Below are 20,623 nucleotides of genomic sequence, written 5' to 3'. Positions count from 1 at the left end.
ACGAACATTTGTAGTGATGGTCCACAGACAAGGGGAATGATATCTCTGTGTGTGCATACACGTATGCATATGTATCATATACATACACACATACATATATATATATCAAAGGACAGGAAAGCTGATGGTGGAAAGTGTGAGACCTGGCATGTCATGAATGGTATGGAATAAGGGGTGAAAACTGTCATGGTTTCGGCTTGAACAGAGTTCATTTTTTTCCCAGTAGCTGGTGCAGTGCTGTGTTTTGGCTTCACTCTGAGAACAATGCAGATAACACACTGATGTTTCACTTGATGCTCAGTACCATGCACCCTGATCAAGGAGTTTTCAGTCTCTCATGCTCTGCCATGAGAAGGGCACACAGATCCTTAAGGGAGCAGACAGGACACCTGACCCAAACTATCCAAGGGTGTATTCCATACCAGAGCACATCATGCCTGGTATAAAAACTAAGGGGGGGTTACATCAGAGGGACAGATAGCTGCTCAGGTCGTGCAGGATATCGATCAGTGGGAGGTGAGCAATTGTATTGTGCAGCACTTGTGTTTCTTGGGGTTTTCCTCTTTCTCTTTTTAGTTTTATATTCTACATAAATATAACCTGTTGTACTTTTGTTATTAAACTGTTCTGATCTCAACCCGTGGGGTTTACATTCCTTTGATTCTCCTCCACATCCCATCCAGGGAGGCGGGATGAGGGGCTGAGGAAGCAGCAAGTCCAGAGGAAGCCACAAGTATGAGCAGGGGCTGGAGCTCCTCCATATGGAGGCAGGCTGAGAACATTGGGGCTGTTCAACCTGGAGAAGAGAAGGCTGTGTGGAGACCTCAGAGCAGCTTCCAGTGTCTGAAGGGGGCTACAAGGATGTAGGAAAGGGACTCTTCATCAGGGCCTGCAGGGATAGGACAAGGGGTGATGGGTTTGAACTGGAACAGGGGAGATTCAGGTTAAATACAAAGAAGAAGTTCTTTGTTGTGAGGGTGCTGAGGCGCTGGCACAGGGTGCCCAGAGAAGCTGTGGCTGCCCCATCCCTGGCAGTGTGCAAGGCCAGGTTGGACACAGGGGCTTGGAGCAAGCTGCTCTAGTGGAAGGTGTCCCTGCCCATGGCAGGGGCTGGAACTGGATGAGCTTTAAGGTCCTTCCAACACAAACCATTCTATGATCCTATCCTAGCCATGTGGCACAATCATAAAGTACAGACCCCACCATATCACAGGGCTCATTAAACAGGAGAGCAGCAGCACAGCAACCACTGAAAGAGCACCAAGTGTTATACCTCCTACTGAGAAAAACACTCCTTACAATGCAGCTTCTCTTGGGCTTTCTACCCTTAGCGTAAACAAGACATAAATAGGAAGCATGCACCCTCCTAGGGCTGGCTGCTACACTTGGCAGCTGCAATCACCTCCTCTGCATGCAAAGATGGCTGCCCACAAACCAGCTACCAGATTTCGGAGCCATGGACATAAGCTTCACTGTGCTTTAGAAGGGCAGCAGAAGTCAATCAGGGCTCTAAAACAAACTCCCAGCAGCGTCAGCCTTGAGATACCACAAGAGAGGAACTCCCCCAGGAAGCACCGCCGCCAAGAGGCAAGGTGGAGCCTGGCCCTGAGCTTAAACAGAGCTCCCGGACCACAAGCGGGGGTGAGCGAGGCCCCATGTGAGGCTTCATCAGGGACTGCCGTTCTTGGTGTGCTCCGGGCTCCCTGCTGCTGCCTGGGCAGGGGCAGGTGTTGATGGGGTGAGCTGGGCTCAGGAGACGCTTTCTTTTCAGTGCAGCTGGTGGATAACCTCGGTTAAGGTGTGCTGGGACATAGAGAGGAGAAAGCTTCTGTGGTCTTTCTCCTTCGTGTGCATTTATTGTATCTAAGCTGCTGCTAAATGCTGGCCTGATGCTGCCTGTTTTTAGAGCTACAAAGCGTGGCCTCACCCGGTTTTAGGAGGCCTTTCCCAGGGGAAGCATTGATGGCTTCTAGAATCCTTTTCCCTCTCACTATTCAAAGCCTCCCCCGAGCTTCTGGCTACAAAGCCTGCCTGAAAGGGTGAGCGCAAGCACGGCTGGAGCTAGCCCAGCTACAGCCGCAGCCGGCACGCTTCAGCGACCGCGAGGGTCAACAGAGCTTCGGAAAATCAGAGGGGATAGCGAAGAGGCATCGCGATTCCCGACATATCGCGATTCCCGACATCTCCCGATCCCCGAAGCCCCAGCAGCCCAGGGGGCGTTCCCACGGTGACGGCGACCACCCCCCTGCCCCTTGCCTTGAAAGAGCCTCGGAGAGGGCAGCGGCGCTGCCCACCGGGCGCAGGGAGGAACAAGCAGGTCGTGTTGCTGACCCTGTTGCTGCTGTCCCACACTGCTGACCAATATGGTCGCCTCCAGAAAGAGAGCTTGCAGTAAGAAGACTGCAGCAACTCAGACAGAGACCCCGTCCCAAACCCTGCCTCTTCAGGTCTCTGGATGCAGGGAGTGCCAGAACCTGCTGCTGCCAGGGGAGGGAGGACAGCATTCCACCTGCGGGAGGTGTGAGCAGGTAGAAGATCTGCTTAGCCTGGTGGCAAAACTTAAGGAGGAGGTTGAGACGCTGAGGACCATCAGGGAGTGTGAAAGGGAGATCAGCTGGTGGAGTAACTCCCTGGCGTGCCAGTTGGAACGGTTCCAGGGAGATACCCCCCAAAAGGGGATGGACCCCCTGCCCTCGCAGGCAGAGGGGGATGGCCCGAGACAGCCCCTGCCCCAGCTGATGCTCTCCATCATCTTTACCGAGTCTTGGGAAACGGGAGAGGTGCCCGAGGACTGGAGGAAAGCAAATGTTACTCCAGTCTTCAAAAAGGGCAAGAAGGAGGACCCGGGTAACTGTAGACCAGTCAGCCTCACCTCCATCCCTGGGAAAGTGATGGAACACCTTATCCTTGGTGCCATCTTAAGGCATATCAAGGATAAGAGGGTTATGAGGGGCAGTCAACATGGCTTCACCAGGGGGAAATCATGTTTGACCAATCTCATAGCCTTTTATGAGGAAATAACACGGTGGATGGATGATGGCAGAGCGGTGGATGTGGTCTACCTTGACTTCAGCAAAGCATTTGACACAGTCTCCCACAGCATCCTCACGGCTAAATTGAGGAAGTGTGCTCTGGATGATCAGTTAGTGAGGTGGACTGTGAACTGGCTGAAGGAGAGAAGCCAGAGAGTTGTAGTCTATGGGGCTGAGTCTAGTTGGAGGCCTGTAACTAGTGGAGTGCCTCAAGGGTCACTACTGGGACCAGTATTATTTAATATATTCATCCATGATTTAGATGAGGGAATTGAGTGTACTGTCAGCAAGTTTGCTGATGACACTGAGCTGGGAGGAGTGGCTGACACGCCAGAAGGCTGTGCTGCCATCCAGCGAGACCTGGACAGGCTGGAGAGTTGGGCAGGGAATAACTTGATGAACTATAACAAGGGAAAGTGTAGAGTCCTGCATCTGGGCAGGAACAACCCAGGTTCCAGTATAGGTTGGGGAACGACCTGTTAGAGAGCAGTGTAGGGGAGAGGGACCTGGGGGTTCTAGTGGACACAGGATGACCATGAGCCAACACTGTGCCCTTGTGGCCAAGAAGGCCAATGGCATCCTGGGGTGTATTAGAAGGGGGGTGGTTAGTAGGTCGAGAGAGGTCCTCCTTCCCCTCTACTCTGCCCTGGTGAGACCCCATCTGGAATATTGTGTCCAGTTCTGGGCCCCTCAGTTCAAGAAGGACAGGGAGCTGCTGGAGAGAGTCCAGCGCAGGGCATGCGCTAAGATGATTAAGGGAGTGGAGCATCTCCCTTATGAGGAAAGACTGAGGGAGCTGGGTCTCTATAGTTTGGAGAAGAGGAGACTGAGGGGTGACCTTATTCGTGTCTATAAATATATAAAGGGGGAGTGTCACGAGGATGGAGCCAGGCTCTACTCAGTGGCAAACAATGATAGGACAAGGGGTAATGGGTACAAACTGGAACACAAGAGGTTCCACTTAAACTTGAGAAGAAACTTCTTCTCGGTGAGGGTGACAGAACACTGGAACAGGCTGCCCAGGAGTCTCCTTCCCTGGAGACATTCAAAACCCGCCTGGACACATTCCTGTGTAACCTTATCTAGGTGTTCCTGCTCTGGCAGGGGATTGGACTAGATGATCTTTTGAGGTCCCTTCCAATCTCTAGCATACTGTGATACTGTGAATGCTGCTAACCTAGAGGAAGAGCAGCAGCACTGGGAGCTAGGGAAGAGGAAGCAAGAGCTGGCAGTCTCATGGTGACTCGTGGCAGTTTCGTGATCATGCCATGAAACCGTGATACAAGAGAACTGGATTTATCCTGGAATAAACTGATTCTAATTTTGGATCCTCCTGAAACTGAACTGGATTCTCCTGGAAATTGCTTCCTTGGGAATGGCTCAGTGAGCCAACACTGACCTTGTGATCATCCTCCTGCAAGTCCTCATTTGTCAAGTCCTTACGTAAAATAAGCCTAACAGACCAAACATGCCCCCAGAAAAACAAACAACAAAACATTCCAGATATGCTTTTCCTCAGCAAAGTTTCCAATACACTACAATGATACAACAATGACCTAGTTTTTGAGTAAGACAAAAGCCCCACAAAATAGTAATATCTGACTTTTCAGCTCTTCCCTCAGAAAGCTAACGCATCATTAGCAACACAGCTGAAGTTTCCCTTTTCAGACAATTAGTTTCAAGCAAGCTGAGTCCCTTTAATCAGTGTATGACCCCTGAATGGTCCAGACATTACAGCAGATTTTGTCACTGATACCAAAACCATTTCATTTTTAAAACTTAAAAGATTTGGGTTTTTTTCTTTCTGTTAGAGAAACACTTTCTGAATCCTGTTAGGAACCATGTTCTGCACTCAGTTAAAGCGAAGCACTATTTAAATCAATTCGGTTCAAAACAAGTGCTTCGCTGAAAAATGACAAACAGAAAATGAGCGTAAGCATGGGAGCTTACACAATTGTTGGTGAAAAAGTATTATAGATAGTGCATGCGTGCAGTTGGTAGAAACCACAAAAAAAACACATAAAAAAAGACTGAATTGACAACTAGGATTCCTATCTTATTTAGCACTTTAGATGAAAGCTGTAAGGCAAACCTAAACCTCCTCCTCGGTTCAGGAATACCGATTACTAGTTGTGACCATGCTCACTGTTCAATGTGCACTACAGATTCCTGCTAGTATTTATGACATCTAGACTAGCTGTGAGAAAGGCTGGGACACAGTAGGAGGGATGGGAAGAGTAGTGAACAAGCAAGAAAAACAATATGAGTAACAGGCAGTGACGGCAGAAATGCAAAGCTACTTTGGAGCATTAGCACCTAAAATAAGCGGCCTTCCTTGAGCACTGCAACTACGCATCCATGTTTGTGAGTACTATTTTATGGGTACAGAGCAGGACACCTTAGGCTTAATCCTGAGACCAAAAAAGCAGAAAAAGTATTTCTCCATGAGCAGCATGTACTGCATAGAGAAATGCTGACATTAAACAGCAACGTGTGACTACTACTTAAAACCTTTCATTTTAAGAAAATTATGTTCAAGTGTCAGCTTTAGAGTATTATTGGCAAAAGAGATGGTTGTCAAATAATTGGTCACACCTACTAAAGAAAGTGAGATCAAAATATAAATACAAGGTTAGATTCATTCATTTGTGAAAGTCAAAACACGGAATCATTGAAGCAAAACTGGGTTTACTAGCCTCCAGAGAAATAAACAACCAAACATGTACTTATTTAAATAAGCAGGCCCCAACAACGTGTAGCAGCAAACATTTTATGTATGTTCTGCACATACTTACAGGTTGAGCAGACCAATAGCGCTCTCACCGCAAGTTCAGTGAGTAACTGCCACTTCTGCTCCACTTTGGAGGTGACAGCTGGAATGAGAATCTCCGCAGGGACGTAGTACTGAATCGAATAGGTCACAAAAATCCCAAAGGAGTACAGAATTTTTACAGACTGATACAACCTGTTGAAAACATTTACATATGTTCATGTAAGCTTTGAACACTTCACTAAAAAATCAGCTTCCTAATGGTACTTAGGCTATAAATATATATATAAATACATATTTTTCCTTGCAGCAAACACGAAGACAACATTACCTGCTTGCAAGTTCTAATATGAATATATTCACTTGAATATATGAAATTGCAGAAGATAGGCTGACCAACAAAACATGGACCAGAACAAATATTAATGCAATCATAAATGAATAAACTTAAGAACATGTTAAACAGCCAGCAGTTACTTGGGAAATTTCCAAATTCGTATCAAATAAAATCTGTACACATTTCGTAGTGATGGTAACTACTGGACGTTTTAAAGACTGATATTGATATCCTGCAGAATTCCACATGTTCACAAAGTGTTCCTAAAAAGATTTTTCACACTGGGAAGAGTGCACCTCAGGAAACTCTATTTGTTAAAATTGGAAGGAGTACCTGGTACAGCTAGAAATCACCCACAGCCATATTTGCTTTTGCTGTCTACACTCTCCTCTTCAAAACCGCTAGGTACAGGACACCATTAAATTACTGTGTCAGGTCATAATATTTCATAGGGTTTATAGCAATAGAAAGGAGTACCAAAGTGCAAATTGTGCCAAATTGGTGGATTGGCAGGATATAAAGAAATTGGAAAAAGAATATAGAAGAGAGCTCCTTCTGATGCAGCAATGTCTTTCCTACCATACAGAACTAGAGCTGCTGTAACAAGACAAATGTTTTGGGGATTGAGATTTATTTTTTAAGATACTGCCTATTTTCTTGCAAAGCTGCCTTAGGATGGCTTTAAATTCTGTGCCATACAGACAAGCTGCTCTCTTGCACCACTTTAAGAACTCAGTTACATAAAAAGCAAAACCATCTCTACAGTGACTGGTAAAAGGCACAAGCTGCAGTTTAAGAAGACATGTTTCTATTCTCATTCATCTCTTTCCATTCTAGGGGTACTGCACCCTGTATATCATCCGATTATACATAAAAATGCTCAGAAAAAGCATACTGCTCAGAAAACATAGTGGACAGTTTCTTTATAACAGTATAAAGCTCCATTACATTTAACTTCTTTCTGCCTAAATTGGTTTAAAATACTTTTGATGGTTCCAAAAATATTAAGTGACTTCAGATCATCCAGCTTTAATCTTTACAGGGTTTTTTCAGATCTGTGCAGAATCAGAAAACCCCATCCTTGGAGTAAAGGAAAAGCTTATGATTATTTATCAGAAAAAAAGTGTCATATCAAAGATGAAGACAAAAGAAATCAAGGAAAAAAGTTCACATCTACCCTCATATAAAATGTACCCCAGTAAGACATATAATAAAAGCATCTGTGAGGCTCAGACACAGAATAAGGAAAGCATTTTAAAAAAATGCCTGCAACAGTTGACAGCCTAAATTGTGCATCTTGCCTATGTATGTTGGAAAATAACCCATATATAGAATCACAGAATGGTTTAGGTTGGAAGGGACCTTAAAGATCATTCAGTTCCAACCCCCTGGCATGGGCAGGGACACCTTCCACTAGAGCAGGTTGCTCCAAGCCCCATCCAACCCAGCTTTGAAAATTTCCAGGGATGGTGCCCAGCTTTTCTGGGCAACCTGTGCCCCTCATCATCCCCGCAGTGAAGAACTTCTGAACATCTAATCTAAGTCTGCCTTCCTACAGTTTAAAGCTATTCCCCCTTGTCCTATCACTACATGCCCTTGTGATCAGCAAAAACAAGCCGAAAACTAATCTTTTCATGAAGTCCCTTTTCAACATATTCTAATTAATATATTCTGTTGAGTGACAATTTGCATTCCAAAAGACAATCTAAACTAGAACTGCAACAAGTATCTTCTCAGAAAGCTCTAAGCTAGCAGAATGTTTTTAAGAATATGAGAAGTCCTCTATTTAAATTAAACTCAAGGACTTCACTGGTCTAGGGTCTGTGCATGCCTTCTGGTCAATTCATATGCAAGAACATCAAATACAACTGAAAGTCACAGGATTTAAATTTTCTTCAGTGGGAAAGGCTTATTTTTAAGACAGGGACTGTCCAGCTGGAATTAAACACATAAACCAATCTCACTGCTTAGCTTCATTGCAGGCTTTTTGCCATGACCACTTTCTTCTTAAAACTTGCCCATTACTTGCATTTCTCTGGTTAAATCCAGACACTCCTGGCTTTTTATGTGAGGATGAGGTAACAAAATATTGTCATATGGTTCACTGGAAACCTGTTTTGGTAGCACAGCTAATTGCACACATCTGCTCATCAGTACTCTACCAGGGAGACCCACAGTACTGCACAGCAATAGCATCATACATCACAACCCATCGGCATACCACTTAGGTGCTTTTCCTCCTAATTTTGTTTGGTGCTCTGGGCAACTATCCAGGGTAAGACAAAAAACAGATGACTTTGTTATCTCTACATATGTGCCCTGAGTGGCTCTGAGGTTATTAAACTTAACATGCCAATTCCCCACCTACAGAGCATCAGTTTCCATCTCTATAATCTCTTTCTTTGCATTAGGCCTGTAAAGCCATGAGGATAAATATCTCATCATCACATCTGCCCTGTAGCCAAGAGCTATTTGGAAACTTATATCTGAACAGCCCAGTTAGACTGCAGAATAAAGCAGATTATTATAGCAGAATAAAGTTCATTCTGTTGCTTGCATGAGCACAATAAAAAGCAACAGTGAGTAGTAACCTCACCTTACTCCACATTCCTCTAAATCCTTTTCTAAAAGCACTTCTCTTAAGGCACAAATAAACATAGAGCTACCACTTAAAACAAACTTTTCACTACTCATATCAACCACGAGCACTAGTCAGCATTCAGTTCAGCAAAGCAGGTTTTGATTCACATTATTTGAGTGAATACTTCACAGTGCTACAAGAGGCATCAAACAGCAAGATGCAAGCATGTAACCTGGAAGACATTACTTGATCAGGATGAAAACATTGAAATACTTTTCAGCTTTCACACTTGTGCACTGCTGATAAACCTAATTTTAGGCCAGACATAAAAGGACTAAAAACATTAAGTTATATTTAAATTAATAGTTACAGTATATACCCATCCATAGATAGATACAGAACTAACAAAGAACCAGTTGAAATAGTCTTCAGTGATTCTTCAGCATGTGGGATTCTCATATCATTAAAAAAAGCTAAATAAAAATTATAATATCTCTGAGACATGGCATAGAACCATAGAATCAACTAAGTTGGAAAAGACCTTTAAGATCAAGTCCAACTTTTACCCCAGGACTGCCAAGTCCATCACTAAACCATGACACTAAGGGAAGACTTTTTTTTTAAGAGTTCCAGGGACAGTGATTCCACCACTTCCCTGGGAAAAGCATAAGCTTCATTTTCCTGATAGGAAGTCATTATTATACACTCTTCATGTACTTGCATGTGAACTATGAATCTATTCAGTTTTTGATGCCTTCTATTCCAGTAGTTTACCTGCTAAACTCAGTGATTCCACTAAAGAAGGCCACTATATTACAAGGATATCTAAGATAAAAATAGCTGGTTTCAGAACTGCAATATGGCTGGTTACATATATATATTCCCTCTTTCAACACACCTGGAACTAGCTCCTTCTAGAGATGGAATACATTACTATAAAGATCATTCACCTGTTTCTGTATGCAATTCCTTTTAATATGCAAGCAATTGCTGGCTAGGATCATAGCTCAACTGTGGAAGGCACAAAGACAGTATATATAGTACAACTTTAAAAGAGTTGGAGCACATATCAGTTATAAACACGACAGCACTGAAGCATGCAACAACCTTTACAAGGTTTTTGCCTTGTGGATTACTGGTTTTAAGTAATGTATGCACTTACCATATGTCTTGTGGCAGGTTTAAAGTTATGCTGCCTTTGATTTCATCCCCAAAGCGCAGATACCCCAGAGTGGCCAGTGAGATATACAAGGTCATGACTATTCCCATGCCAATGTTTAATGCCTGTGGGAAACGTGTGGTGTCCTTCATTCTATTTTCTAATGGAAGTACCTGGAAATAAAAGGAGAATCAATTACATCAATTACCTACAGTAAAACTACTTTTCTCCCCCCTTTCAAAGCAGATTTCCAAAATGTAGATGATTTTATTAATAAGTAAGATTACTCTACAATAATGTTTTACAGCCTGGAAGATCACAATGGTTTACGTAGCCTATAGAAATGTTCAGTTATTGAAAAACACCCATCTTGGTTGGAAAATAGCAATGGTGTGAGAACATAAAGCAGTATTTATAGGTTAGAAAAAACTAACAAGAGAAACTTAGGGTGTCCAGATTAAAATATACAGGCAATGAATAACATCAGTATTTAGTAACAGAACAGTTCAGAATCCAAGGGTAATTCTATTTTCATTAGGCATGTCTGCACTGCCAGTCTCCATCACAGACAAACCTACCGTGCACATGGTTGACACACAACCTCATGCTCAGCAGTCAGCCTCAGCTCTCCCAGCAGCAAAGCTTGACTCCGTGACTACCAGAATACAGACCCACACACTCTTCCATTCTTCTGACAGAAACAGGGCAAGGCACACTAAGCACTGCTTTTTAATAAATGTAGTGTTGGGTGCTCTGCTCCTGAATTATAGCCAAGTGACCTTGCTGGGCTTGCCATCATTTCAATATGAATACACAAGCATTATAACCATTTCTCCATGCAGTTTGCTAGAGGGACTGGCTTTTACATGCACTATATGGCATACACAAAAATAGCCCTACTAAGTTCTTGAAAACACTTAAAAACTTAAAGTTTTTAGCTCCCAATAAAAAATTTCCAGGCAACACAGGAAAACCAAGAAATAAACTGCTCTTCCCAGCTTGAATTTTATCAGGATAACAGATCCTCTTACATCTTCATTAAAACACAAACTGAAAGTACGTGGATGCTCCTAGACAAGAATGCTCCTAGACAAGAATACTTTATCTAGGGAAAATACTACTAATACCTCTCTATCAGGCTGCCCAGAGAAGCTGTGGATGCCCCATCCCTGGAATTGTTTCAAGGCCAGGTTGGATGGGCTTGGAGCAACCTGGTCTAGTGGAAGGTGTCCCTGCCCATGACAGGGGGTTGGAACTGGATGAGCTTTAAGGTCCCTTCCAATCCAAACCAGTCTGTGATTCTGTGATCATCTGAACAAGTGTAGAACTGAAATCACTCAGCTCAGATACTCAATAGCTCCTCACAGGCAGCATACAACTACTGTTCTATTCTGTCCGTAACAGCTGTTTATATTTTATTTTTTCATTCTTAATCCTTTTACATTCTAACAAACTTTCTTGTAGGCAGACAACATTATCATACAATTATCTATCTGAAACTTAGTTCATAAAGGAAAAGTTCATAAAAGGCCAAGTGATGCATATTATGTTCAATGCATTTGTGTCCAGAGGAAGCATTTGAATATATTTTTTTATTATTATTATTTTTGCCAGTACTACTATTTTTTATCTTTTGCATTTAAAATCAGTCAGTCTGGAGGCCCATGTTTCACCATGAAAACAAAGACTTAATTAAAAAAAATTAAAAAGCCATTAAAAAACTTTTCAGGACAATCCTCCTACGCACACTAACCCTCGCTTTTTAACTATCTATTAAATCAAGCTCAGTCATTAAAATCAGTGATGCTGGATGTCATTCTAAGCAACCTGATCTAGTTGAAGATGTCCCTGCTCACTGCAGGGAAAGTTGGACTAGATGACCTTTGAAGGTCCCTTTCAACTCAAACTACTCTATGATTCTATGTCACTTCATGCACACTAATGAGTAGGTCAAAACAAAACATACCACATCTAAACACATGTTCCTGCACCAACACCCTCACCTGAACATTACAACCTTCATTTATAGTAAATTTAAGAAAAAGATATGCAAAAAGAAATAGTACTATCAGTAGCCTCCAGAACAGATGAGGATGTTCATGCAGCCTTTCCCACATAGACAAGGCAACAGCATCCCTTCCCAGACCCAGCAGCAAGCCTTCCCAGGTTCAAGGACTCTCTCTGAGTAGCAGTAGGCTTTTGAATCAGTTGCTGTCACTGCAGGAGATGCTTCCCTTGGCAGCACTAATCCCCAAAGAAATTATGCAAAGACCTTGAGTCGGGTTTTATATGGTATCCAGTATAATGTATTTCAGACAAGCTGAAAAGTTGTGTACCTCACAGGATTAACATGAAGCCAAATAACAACTAATTACACATATATTGCACAAACTCCCTGCTCCTTAAGCTGTTAATTACCATCAGGATGCAAAAGATCCTTGAAGTGTTCGTAAGGAGACAGAGGCTGACAGGAGGTGCAACATGAGCCAGTGCTTTTTCTGACACTGCCACTGTTGGGCAGCTGCTGGTTAGATTTTCACTCTACATTTCTCTCTTGTCCCTTTTGCAACAACTTCAGAAAACCTAACATTTTAACTGAATGCCAAAAACATGAGGTTCTTTTCATGAATGCTTTTGAGTTTGGGTCTTATTGCTTCTTTTTTGGAACCCTGAAGTTGAACAGGCTTTCTTGTTTTTTCTTCTGAAGCCAGAAATTAATTTCACTCTTCAATTCTTTTAAAAGGTTTTCTGAAAAAGTTAACACCCTACCTAGATGACTGCATAGCTTTGAAAGAAAACAACCCCACACATCTGATTCTCTCTGTCCAGTACATTATAACATCTTCTCTCCAAAAGGATGTTGCATCGAGTATCGCACACTAAGGCTTCAACGTTGTTCTACACTTGTTCAAATGACAATTTCTGCTGTAACAGGCAGTAACATTAAGCTAGTCCAGTAACTCCCACACTCTTCAGACCTATAACCTGTTACCACGTATGCAACCACTGCAGAACCTAATGATGAGAAATACTATGGTCAGGGAAAACTTTGGGGAATAGTCTTCTCTCCCCAGCAAGGTCACCAAGGGCAGAATGCTGGAGAGGAGAGAACCATGACATAAGTTTCAAAGATTTTTTTTTAATGGGTCTTTTCCCTGCTTCCAACTTCCATGCTTTTGCTTCCTTCGTGCTCTTTCTCCCACAGTTCACACTAGTCACATCACAGCCCTAACCACCTATAAAATCAGATATTTTAGAAGATACCAATCCTTTTCATAATTCCTTTTTTCCCCTCATTTTTCTCTCTCCTCAACTGAATAAATTCTACATCTTTTTTTTTCTCTGTCACCTGCTTCAGAGAGATCTTCCTGTTGTTTCTGAGACACTGGCACATGTCACTACTATTACTTTCCTTGAAACTTCATACTTGATCCCTTCAGTAATTATGTACATTTGAGTTCTTAATTTCCAAAACAGGCATAATACATCTTTTTTTTCATTCATCAGATAAACTCAAACATACCCATCATTTACTGACAAAGAAGTATAACTGCATCTTTGAAATAGCCTGGCTAATCTACCATCACCCATTAGGCAAAGTATCCTCCCTTTAATTCCAAGCTGCATGAAGTAGGTATAAACATGCCCCAGTAATACCACTGTCTCCTCATTCCTTCCCTTGAATATCCTGCTACACTCCCTTCCTACAATTAGGCAAAAGGTGGCTGTCTGCTTCTCATCAGAAATCTCTACTGTACATTTTATACTACTGGATCAAAAAAAACCCACAGGAGAATTCAGCCTACAGATAATCAGATAAACTGATTTAATTGTCATGGCCACTAAAACCTAATCTTGTAATGGATAATTTAAAAGCAAACATGCTTAATGTTTACACATAGATGGTCATCTTTCCCTTTCTTAGGAAATATCACTAAAATGGCAAAAAAGAAGCAATCCTCCATCTCTTACACTTTTAAAGTAAGTATTTCATGTAGGAGAGAGCTATACAGATGTTTGTTTACTGCATGGTACAGACAACACAAGAACTTTGGAAAATTAAACACAATATATTTATCAATATTTACTCAGGAAAAAAAATGTATCCAACTAGAATCATGTCCTACTGCAAGAAAATAAAGTTTGTTCATTCAAAGCAAAAAAACTGAGGAAACTGGTATCAAAGGATGGAATTCAAGGTATGTAAACATAAATTCTACTACATAACGCCCAAAGGCAGAAGACTGAATCCTCAGCAAAACAATGTAGCCCCAGCCTGGCCCATTCTTTCTTGCTGCAGAAGTCACTAATGAATTCATCTGTTCACTGAAAGGTGGATCTACAGCCCTACAGTGTACTAGGGAGCTGCCTAAAGACAAAGTGTGGTTTCTCCAAGTAAAATGATCATAACATATATTATTATTACATTGCTATATTTTGCTTGCCTGTCCTTGACAGCTACTCTGTCACTGTACAGAAGAGAGTCTCACACATTGTTTTGAGCAACAAGCTTTTATTCCATCACTTTTAGATGCATTTTTAAAGCTCACTCGCTTGAGGAAGATATAGAACATCACTATTTTGCACAAGCGCAATAAAAAATCTAATTTTCCTTAACAGATCCCCCATGACTGCAAATAAATGGGTGGCTACTATTACTCACAGAAAGATGCAAGCCAAATGGTAACTGTACATCAATTTTTGCAATAAAAGGTTTCTACAAAAAAAATAAATCCAGAAGCCAAGTTCTCCTTACAGAACACCACCTTCTGAAATCTGCTGAGCAATTCCAATCACTCCAAAAAGCAATCTTCTCAGACTCTTCCTACCTGCCTCTTACTGACACAACATTTAAGGTTCACATTTACCATGTATATTTAAGAGTAGGTCGTTTCCACGGTCATTAAATCCAGTCACCTACCCTTGCCTGTCCAAATGCAAAAACATCCTCTGAGAACTCCTATCATTCATATGTTGAGGGTACAAGCCTTTGCACCATCTCAAAGGAGCACCAATGAAACTGATACACCCCAGTTTAGAGATGGCCCAAGTACATTTGGATGATGTCATCTTACCCATGAAATGTCTGTTCCTGACAAATCTAGTCTGGTCTTAAAGCAACAGAAGAACACCATTGGGTTTCATTATTTTTTTTAAAGGATAATACTAATCTGGGCAGAAGAACTTTTGATAATGAGAGGCTTTTATCTCAGAGGCACAGGCCTCACAGCCTCATCTGCATCACTTTCAAAATCCAAATAATGATGTTTTAAAATTATAATCCACTTAACGTTCTCTTCTCTAAATCTCCTGGAATTGGTTAGCTGCTGCCTAATGTGATTCCAGAGCCTGTCTTTCCATATACAAATACCACCCCACCTTCTACTGCAAAGCTGTGATATCCAAGTTCAAAAGCAATTTGAATAGACATCTTTTAGTCATAGGCTAAAATACCAGAAGCCTTATTTTCCAAACCTGAAATTAATATTAAAAAGAAACAATTTCTCTTCCCTAATCAGTCTGCAGCACTCAACAGGAAAAAAGCCCACAAACACTCAATTGTACAAACCGCACTTCACTTACATTTGTATGTAACAGAGAAGAAAAAGTATCTTTCTGTTTTAAAATGTTATGAACCTGTTTCATCCTGCATCCTTCTGATGCTCACATTAGAATATCACTTCCACATTTGGATTTGGTTTTCATACCTCTAACGAGAAAGCCAACCAGGCTTTCACCAAACATTCATTAGGTGTAACTGTTATTATACAAGTTTAACATGATGCGAAGCTATTACCTGCATTTCTGTTGCTACTACTGTTCCACAGACTTTATTGATGCCACTAGTTTCACAAGGAAACCATGATGGTCTTAAAATCTTAACTTACAAGTGCTGAAATCCCAAACCAGCTCTCAACACTGACTGATAACCACCAGATTGACAGTACAGAGCTCTCAGATTTGCTCACTCAATATTAAGGGATCATGGGGTACCCGTGCTGCCAACTCCTCCTGTTAGCACATAGTGATGATCACCACCTGGCTGCCGAGACATTCAAAATTTGCAGCAGGTACCTTACCTCAATAAGCAGTGACCCCATTTTTACAGACAACTCAAATAGGGAGCAAAGAGATGAACAGCACAAGCAACAGACTGCAGCACTTTTTAATCCTGTTACAAGTACACAGTTGAGCATGCATTAACCTTATTTCTGCTGTAGCAGTTGTAGCAACAAATGAGCAACCTGTCTGGGCTTTAGCAAAATAACAAATTGTCCAAATCTGCCATCAAATAAGAGTTTAGGTTGATCTCCCAGGCAGGTAAGAACATCTTAATTCATCATATTAATATCATCAATTCATCACTGTAATTATGCCAAAGCAACGATACTTCAAATTACTCCCATACTGCTGATTTTCTTATTACACAGGGACAGCTAATCAGTTCTAAACTAATGACAGATTTTAACCAAAATCCATGTTTGTACACTCACTGTCTAAAAGAGAAATACACTCAATCAAGATCAAGAAGAAAATCCTACTAGGAACCTGCTGAATCACTGCACCTTCCTGAATCACTTTCCCCATAGTGAACAGGACTTTTGACTCCTCCATTTAATTAGTCTCACTCATTTTAATAGTTACTGAAGAACTACAGTCATACTTTAAATAAGGACAAGTGCTAAACTAAAAGAAACAAAAAAAAAAACAATATATAAAAAGCTTTTGGGAACAATGGGATGAAAAAGAACCAGTGCTAGAGTATTTCCCCTGCAGTCTCTTATTTGGTTCAAAGAAACCAGACAAACACATTTCCATACTGAACATGGGATTATGAACTGACAATTATTTTCTGTCTAGATTAGCCACTCCCCTGTTAATAAAAAACAAAAGCAACTATGTGTCTTTGAAAATAAATCCTCCCAACTGCTGTGGTTAAGGTGCACTGTTTTATACTGTGCCTTGTAGATAATTTACTGCTCTTCTTGAACTGACCATTAAACACTCCTAGCAGGAAAGACCATTTTACACAGAACAACGGTGGAAGAAAAACCACAGAGGGCATTTTTCTTCTCTTGTCAGATTCTGTTTAAGATGATTTAACCAGCCCAAAAACCTCAGAATTTCATTTGCTGTCCCCGTTCATATATTCAGTAATCTGGCAGCTCTCAGATGAGAATTAGCATAATGTATGTTTGAAATCAAGGACAAGGAGAAATGAGGCTTCATAACTGTTTAAGGCCAACTTACTGCATAAAATGTAACAACCACAATCAACTTTTCTGATCAAATTGAAACCGCAAGGCTTCTGTTTATAATGTGATGTCCAGATAACTTCACATTAATAGTGCTGTTTCCAAGACATTCCAGAATAAAATCTAGAATCAAGTCTCTAACAAAAACAAAGATTAGGTAAATCCATCTTGAGTCCCTGCAGGCAGAGAGCAGACTAAGAAGCCAATATAACTAAATGGTAAGCGTTTTTTCATTACCAGATAATTCAACCACACGGACATAAGAATGACAATAAACAAGACACAGGGTAACAAACTGTAACACATCCGATACACAACAGCAACTGACTACGCGAGTATTCTCAATCCATTGTAATGTGGGTTAAAACACATTTGCTTACATCTCTGGAAGAATTTTAAACTAATCTTGTTTCACTTCACATTTGCAAGAGGTCACAAACATGTATACAGAGAGATCACAGCTCAGTCTATGATGGCAACTTACTGAGCTGTAATAACTGGTTATTATATCAATCACAGAGAACTGTATGAAATATTAACTATGTGAAGTGGCAGCAGCGTTCGCCTCTCTTTGCTTCACTCATCTTTTTTTACTTCATGCTTCAACAACTTTGCTCAGTTCTGATTATTCAGATCCATAAAATCTTTTTTTTGTCAAATCTTCCCTCTGGTGCACACAACTACAGCATAAGAATGCACAGCAAACACTCTGCTTCTGAGGGATATTTTGGACATGTAGAGAAACATGAATATCATCCTGCATATAAGGAAGAAATATTAAGCAGTTCTTTAAAGGTTTCCATTGGAAGTCAACGTTACTACTGCTGTACTAGGATTAGTTTCCCCCCCAGGGTGGGTTCTAATGTGCCAGAAAATAATTACTATAAATCAATTCTCCACCTATAATGTAATAAACTACCAAGTGGTAAGCCTTCCATGCTTTCCTGAGACCCACAGGAGCCTCATTTAGGATTTCCTGGCTACAACCCACACCTCTGTGCTATAAGCATATCTGATACAACTGGGATATGTATCAAGACCTATGGTACACGACTTGCATTTGACCACATATAGTAAGTGTAGTCTGTCCCAGATGGACTGTACAATTTTAGAGCAATAACCTTAGTATAGTCCAATCTGCCTGATTCACTGCGCATGGGATTTTTGCCCAGTAGGCATCAATCAAAATGAGGAAAATTAATGATTTCCTATGATGGAACTTCCAGATGACAAAAGGAAAGATGTCTGGATACACTCAGATATATGGTAGCTAAACTGCTGCATCAGTCAGTTCACAGTTTGAAAACAAGAACAGTTTGAGAAACAGACTCACAGTCATTAGATCCAAATATCCTGTGTGTGAAAACACACTGTTGCAACATAGTAAGAGTTAAAGGGTTTTCCTATTTATCTCTTCTGGCAGTGATATTGCAACACCAAGATAAAATATTCTGGTTTAAGTCAGAGCTGATAATTCCAAAAAAAAAAAGAGATTTGAAAACTCTTCTGTGTTATGTCAGTGACAGACAATCATTTCAGATTAACCACATGCTGGTTTGGGGTTGGTCTGGGTTTGGTTTTTGTTTTGTTTTGGAGGGGCAGGAAAGGGCTGTTTATTTGGGCTTTAATCATACAGTAACACTTGCTGAAGCGTGTAATTGTATTAGTAACAAATAAAGTGTATAGAGTAATTTCCTAACAGTTCAAAGACATTATGACCTACCATTCCCAGTAGCCTCTTCAGCTATTTTTTAAAACATGACATGTGAAACAAATGCCAACTAACTTGCAAACTTTGCTAGCCTGAGATGTAAGCACGAAGCCCTTAGAAACAGCAGAGACTGAAAATTATCTACTTTCAAAAAACAAGCTTTCAAAGTGATGAATCTATTCAATCCACATCTTTCAGGAAACGATGAGGAACTGAGGTTCATTGTCAGAAGGACATGAATTGGAAAAAAATTCTATTCTTTTTCTCATCATCTCCATCTCTGTCAAGTCATATTTACAGACAAGTCTGAAGCAGGAAGAATAATGCATTTCTAATAAATCACTTTGTCTTCTGTGATCCCAAAGGAAAAGAAGGATGCTAAATAAGTTTCTGTTTTTACACTCTCATCACCTAAAACTGAGCTGCTGAATCACTGTAATTATAGTATCATCATATTATTAGCTGGGTATTGTATTATTATCTAGCATATGATGATACTAGTTATGATTACACTATTGTCTCAATCTGTTTGGAACTAAAGGCATTCTTGTAATTTGGGAAGGCGCCAAAAGTCCAAGTAGCAATTCAAACTCCCTGTGACGGGGATGTTATGTCCTCAACTTTTGCCTGATTTGATAAGATAAATTAACCCTTTTCATATCAGTGCTTCAACAAAAACAACGAAAAAAACAGCAGGAGTAAACTGTCTGTATCACATCATCTAACATAGATTGAGATATTCTGAAGAGTCAGTAAAAAGCACTTACCACACCGATTCCTTCAAAAGCAAATATTGCAGTCCCAAAAAACAGTGGGTATTTCTTCCAGCCGACCACATGAGGCAGTTTTCGTGGATCTATTATATCCTGAAGAAAACAATGCAAAACAGTGCTATGTAAAGTGCATTATCTGATCCTACAATTTTGATTGAAACATTACCCTATAGCAAAGAAAACTCAGCACATGCTGAGTGGTGCATACATGGCTATTTACAATCCCAAACTCAGTCCTTTATACAGATTTATAGCTGCCTCCCCACCCACACAGATACTTGCACATATATTTAATCTACATTCATACTAGTGACACTAGAAATCATGCATTTAAAGTATCACACTAGCATGTATGAGTGAATATCAATTAAAACAAAAAGGAAAGCTCACACCTCAAGCTTAATCTTCTGCAAACTTCTCATAGTATTGTTTTCATACTGCAGTTACTCTCACAACCATAAGCAACAGCAAAAGAAAATCTTTTAAATACAAGCTGAGCTTCTGCAGACCAATTAATTCCAGAGTAATTAATTCTCTGCTTCCCACTCATCTCATAACACTCACATGATAGCTTTCTCAAGCAATACTGTCACTCAGCACTTATCTACACTGTGCATGCAACAGCATCTTATCACTTTTCAAAAATCCTAAGAAATAAAAAGGTAAAGGTTTTTACACGTGATTTTTTTTTTCCAACCATTGGTTTAATTTGTTCCATTATGAAATGCCTCCAAATATGAAAAACCAGCATCAATCCAGACTATGCAGCAACTATTCAACTTCCCAGGAGATGGAAGTCTGCAAAATGCATTCCTAAAGGGTAAGTCTTAATTTTTTCTGACTGTACTGGAGAAATACTAGAAATAAACACTGCTGTTGAAATTGTTCTTCTGTTGCAACAGAAAGATTGACCACAGATTAAAACCTTGACAGTTCTGTATGCAGCTCATAAAACCCACATATTCTTTTCCCCAAGGACTCCGATTTGTTACAATACATATTTT

The 20,623-nt window shown here is 40.7% G+C and overlaps 1 protein-coding gene across 3 annotated transcripts in view; it reads right to left on the bottom strand.

The window, feature by feature from the left end:
• SLC36A4 (solute carrier family 36 member 4) overlaps positions 1 to 20,623 on the bottom strand; it is a 94,162-nt gene that overhangs the window by 54,985 nt on the left and 18,554 nt on the right. For all 3 annotated transcript variants that reach the window (XM_061457899.1, XM_061457897.1, XM_061457900.1), the window contains 3 exons: positions 19,614 to 19,712; positions 9,883 to 10,052; positions 5,828 to 5,997 (listed from right to left, as the gene is read on the bottom strand). In XM_061457899.1, the coding sequence (XP_061313883.1) occupies positions 5,828 to 5,997; positions 9,883 to 10,052; positions 19,614 to 19,712 (439 nt within the window). The remainder of the gene's footprint in view (positions 1 to 5,827; positions 5,998 to 9,882; positions 10,053 to 19,613; positions 19,713 to 20,623) is intronic.

The sequence above is a fragment of the Pezoporus flaviventris genome, unplaced genomic scaffold (assembly GCF_033815535.1).
Source record: "Pezoporus flaviventris isolate CSIRO_AGI_PZ_B2104156 unplaced genomic scaffold, CSIRO_AGI_Pfla_v1 ptg000025l, whole genome shotgun sequence".
NCBI classification, from domain to species: domain Eukaryota; kingdom Metazoa; phylum Chordata; class Aves; order Psittaciformes; family Psittacidae; genus Pezoporus; species Pezoporus flaviventris.
Note: the sequence above shows the minus strand (reverse complement) of the source record. Positions and strands in the feature narration are given on the sequence as shown.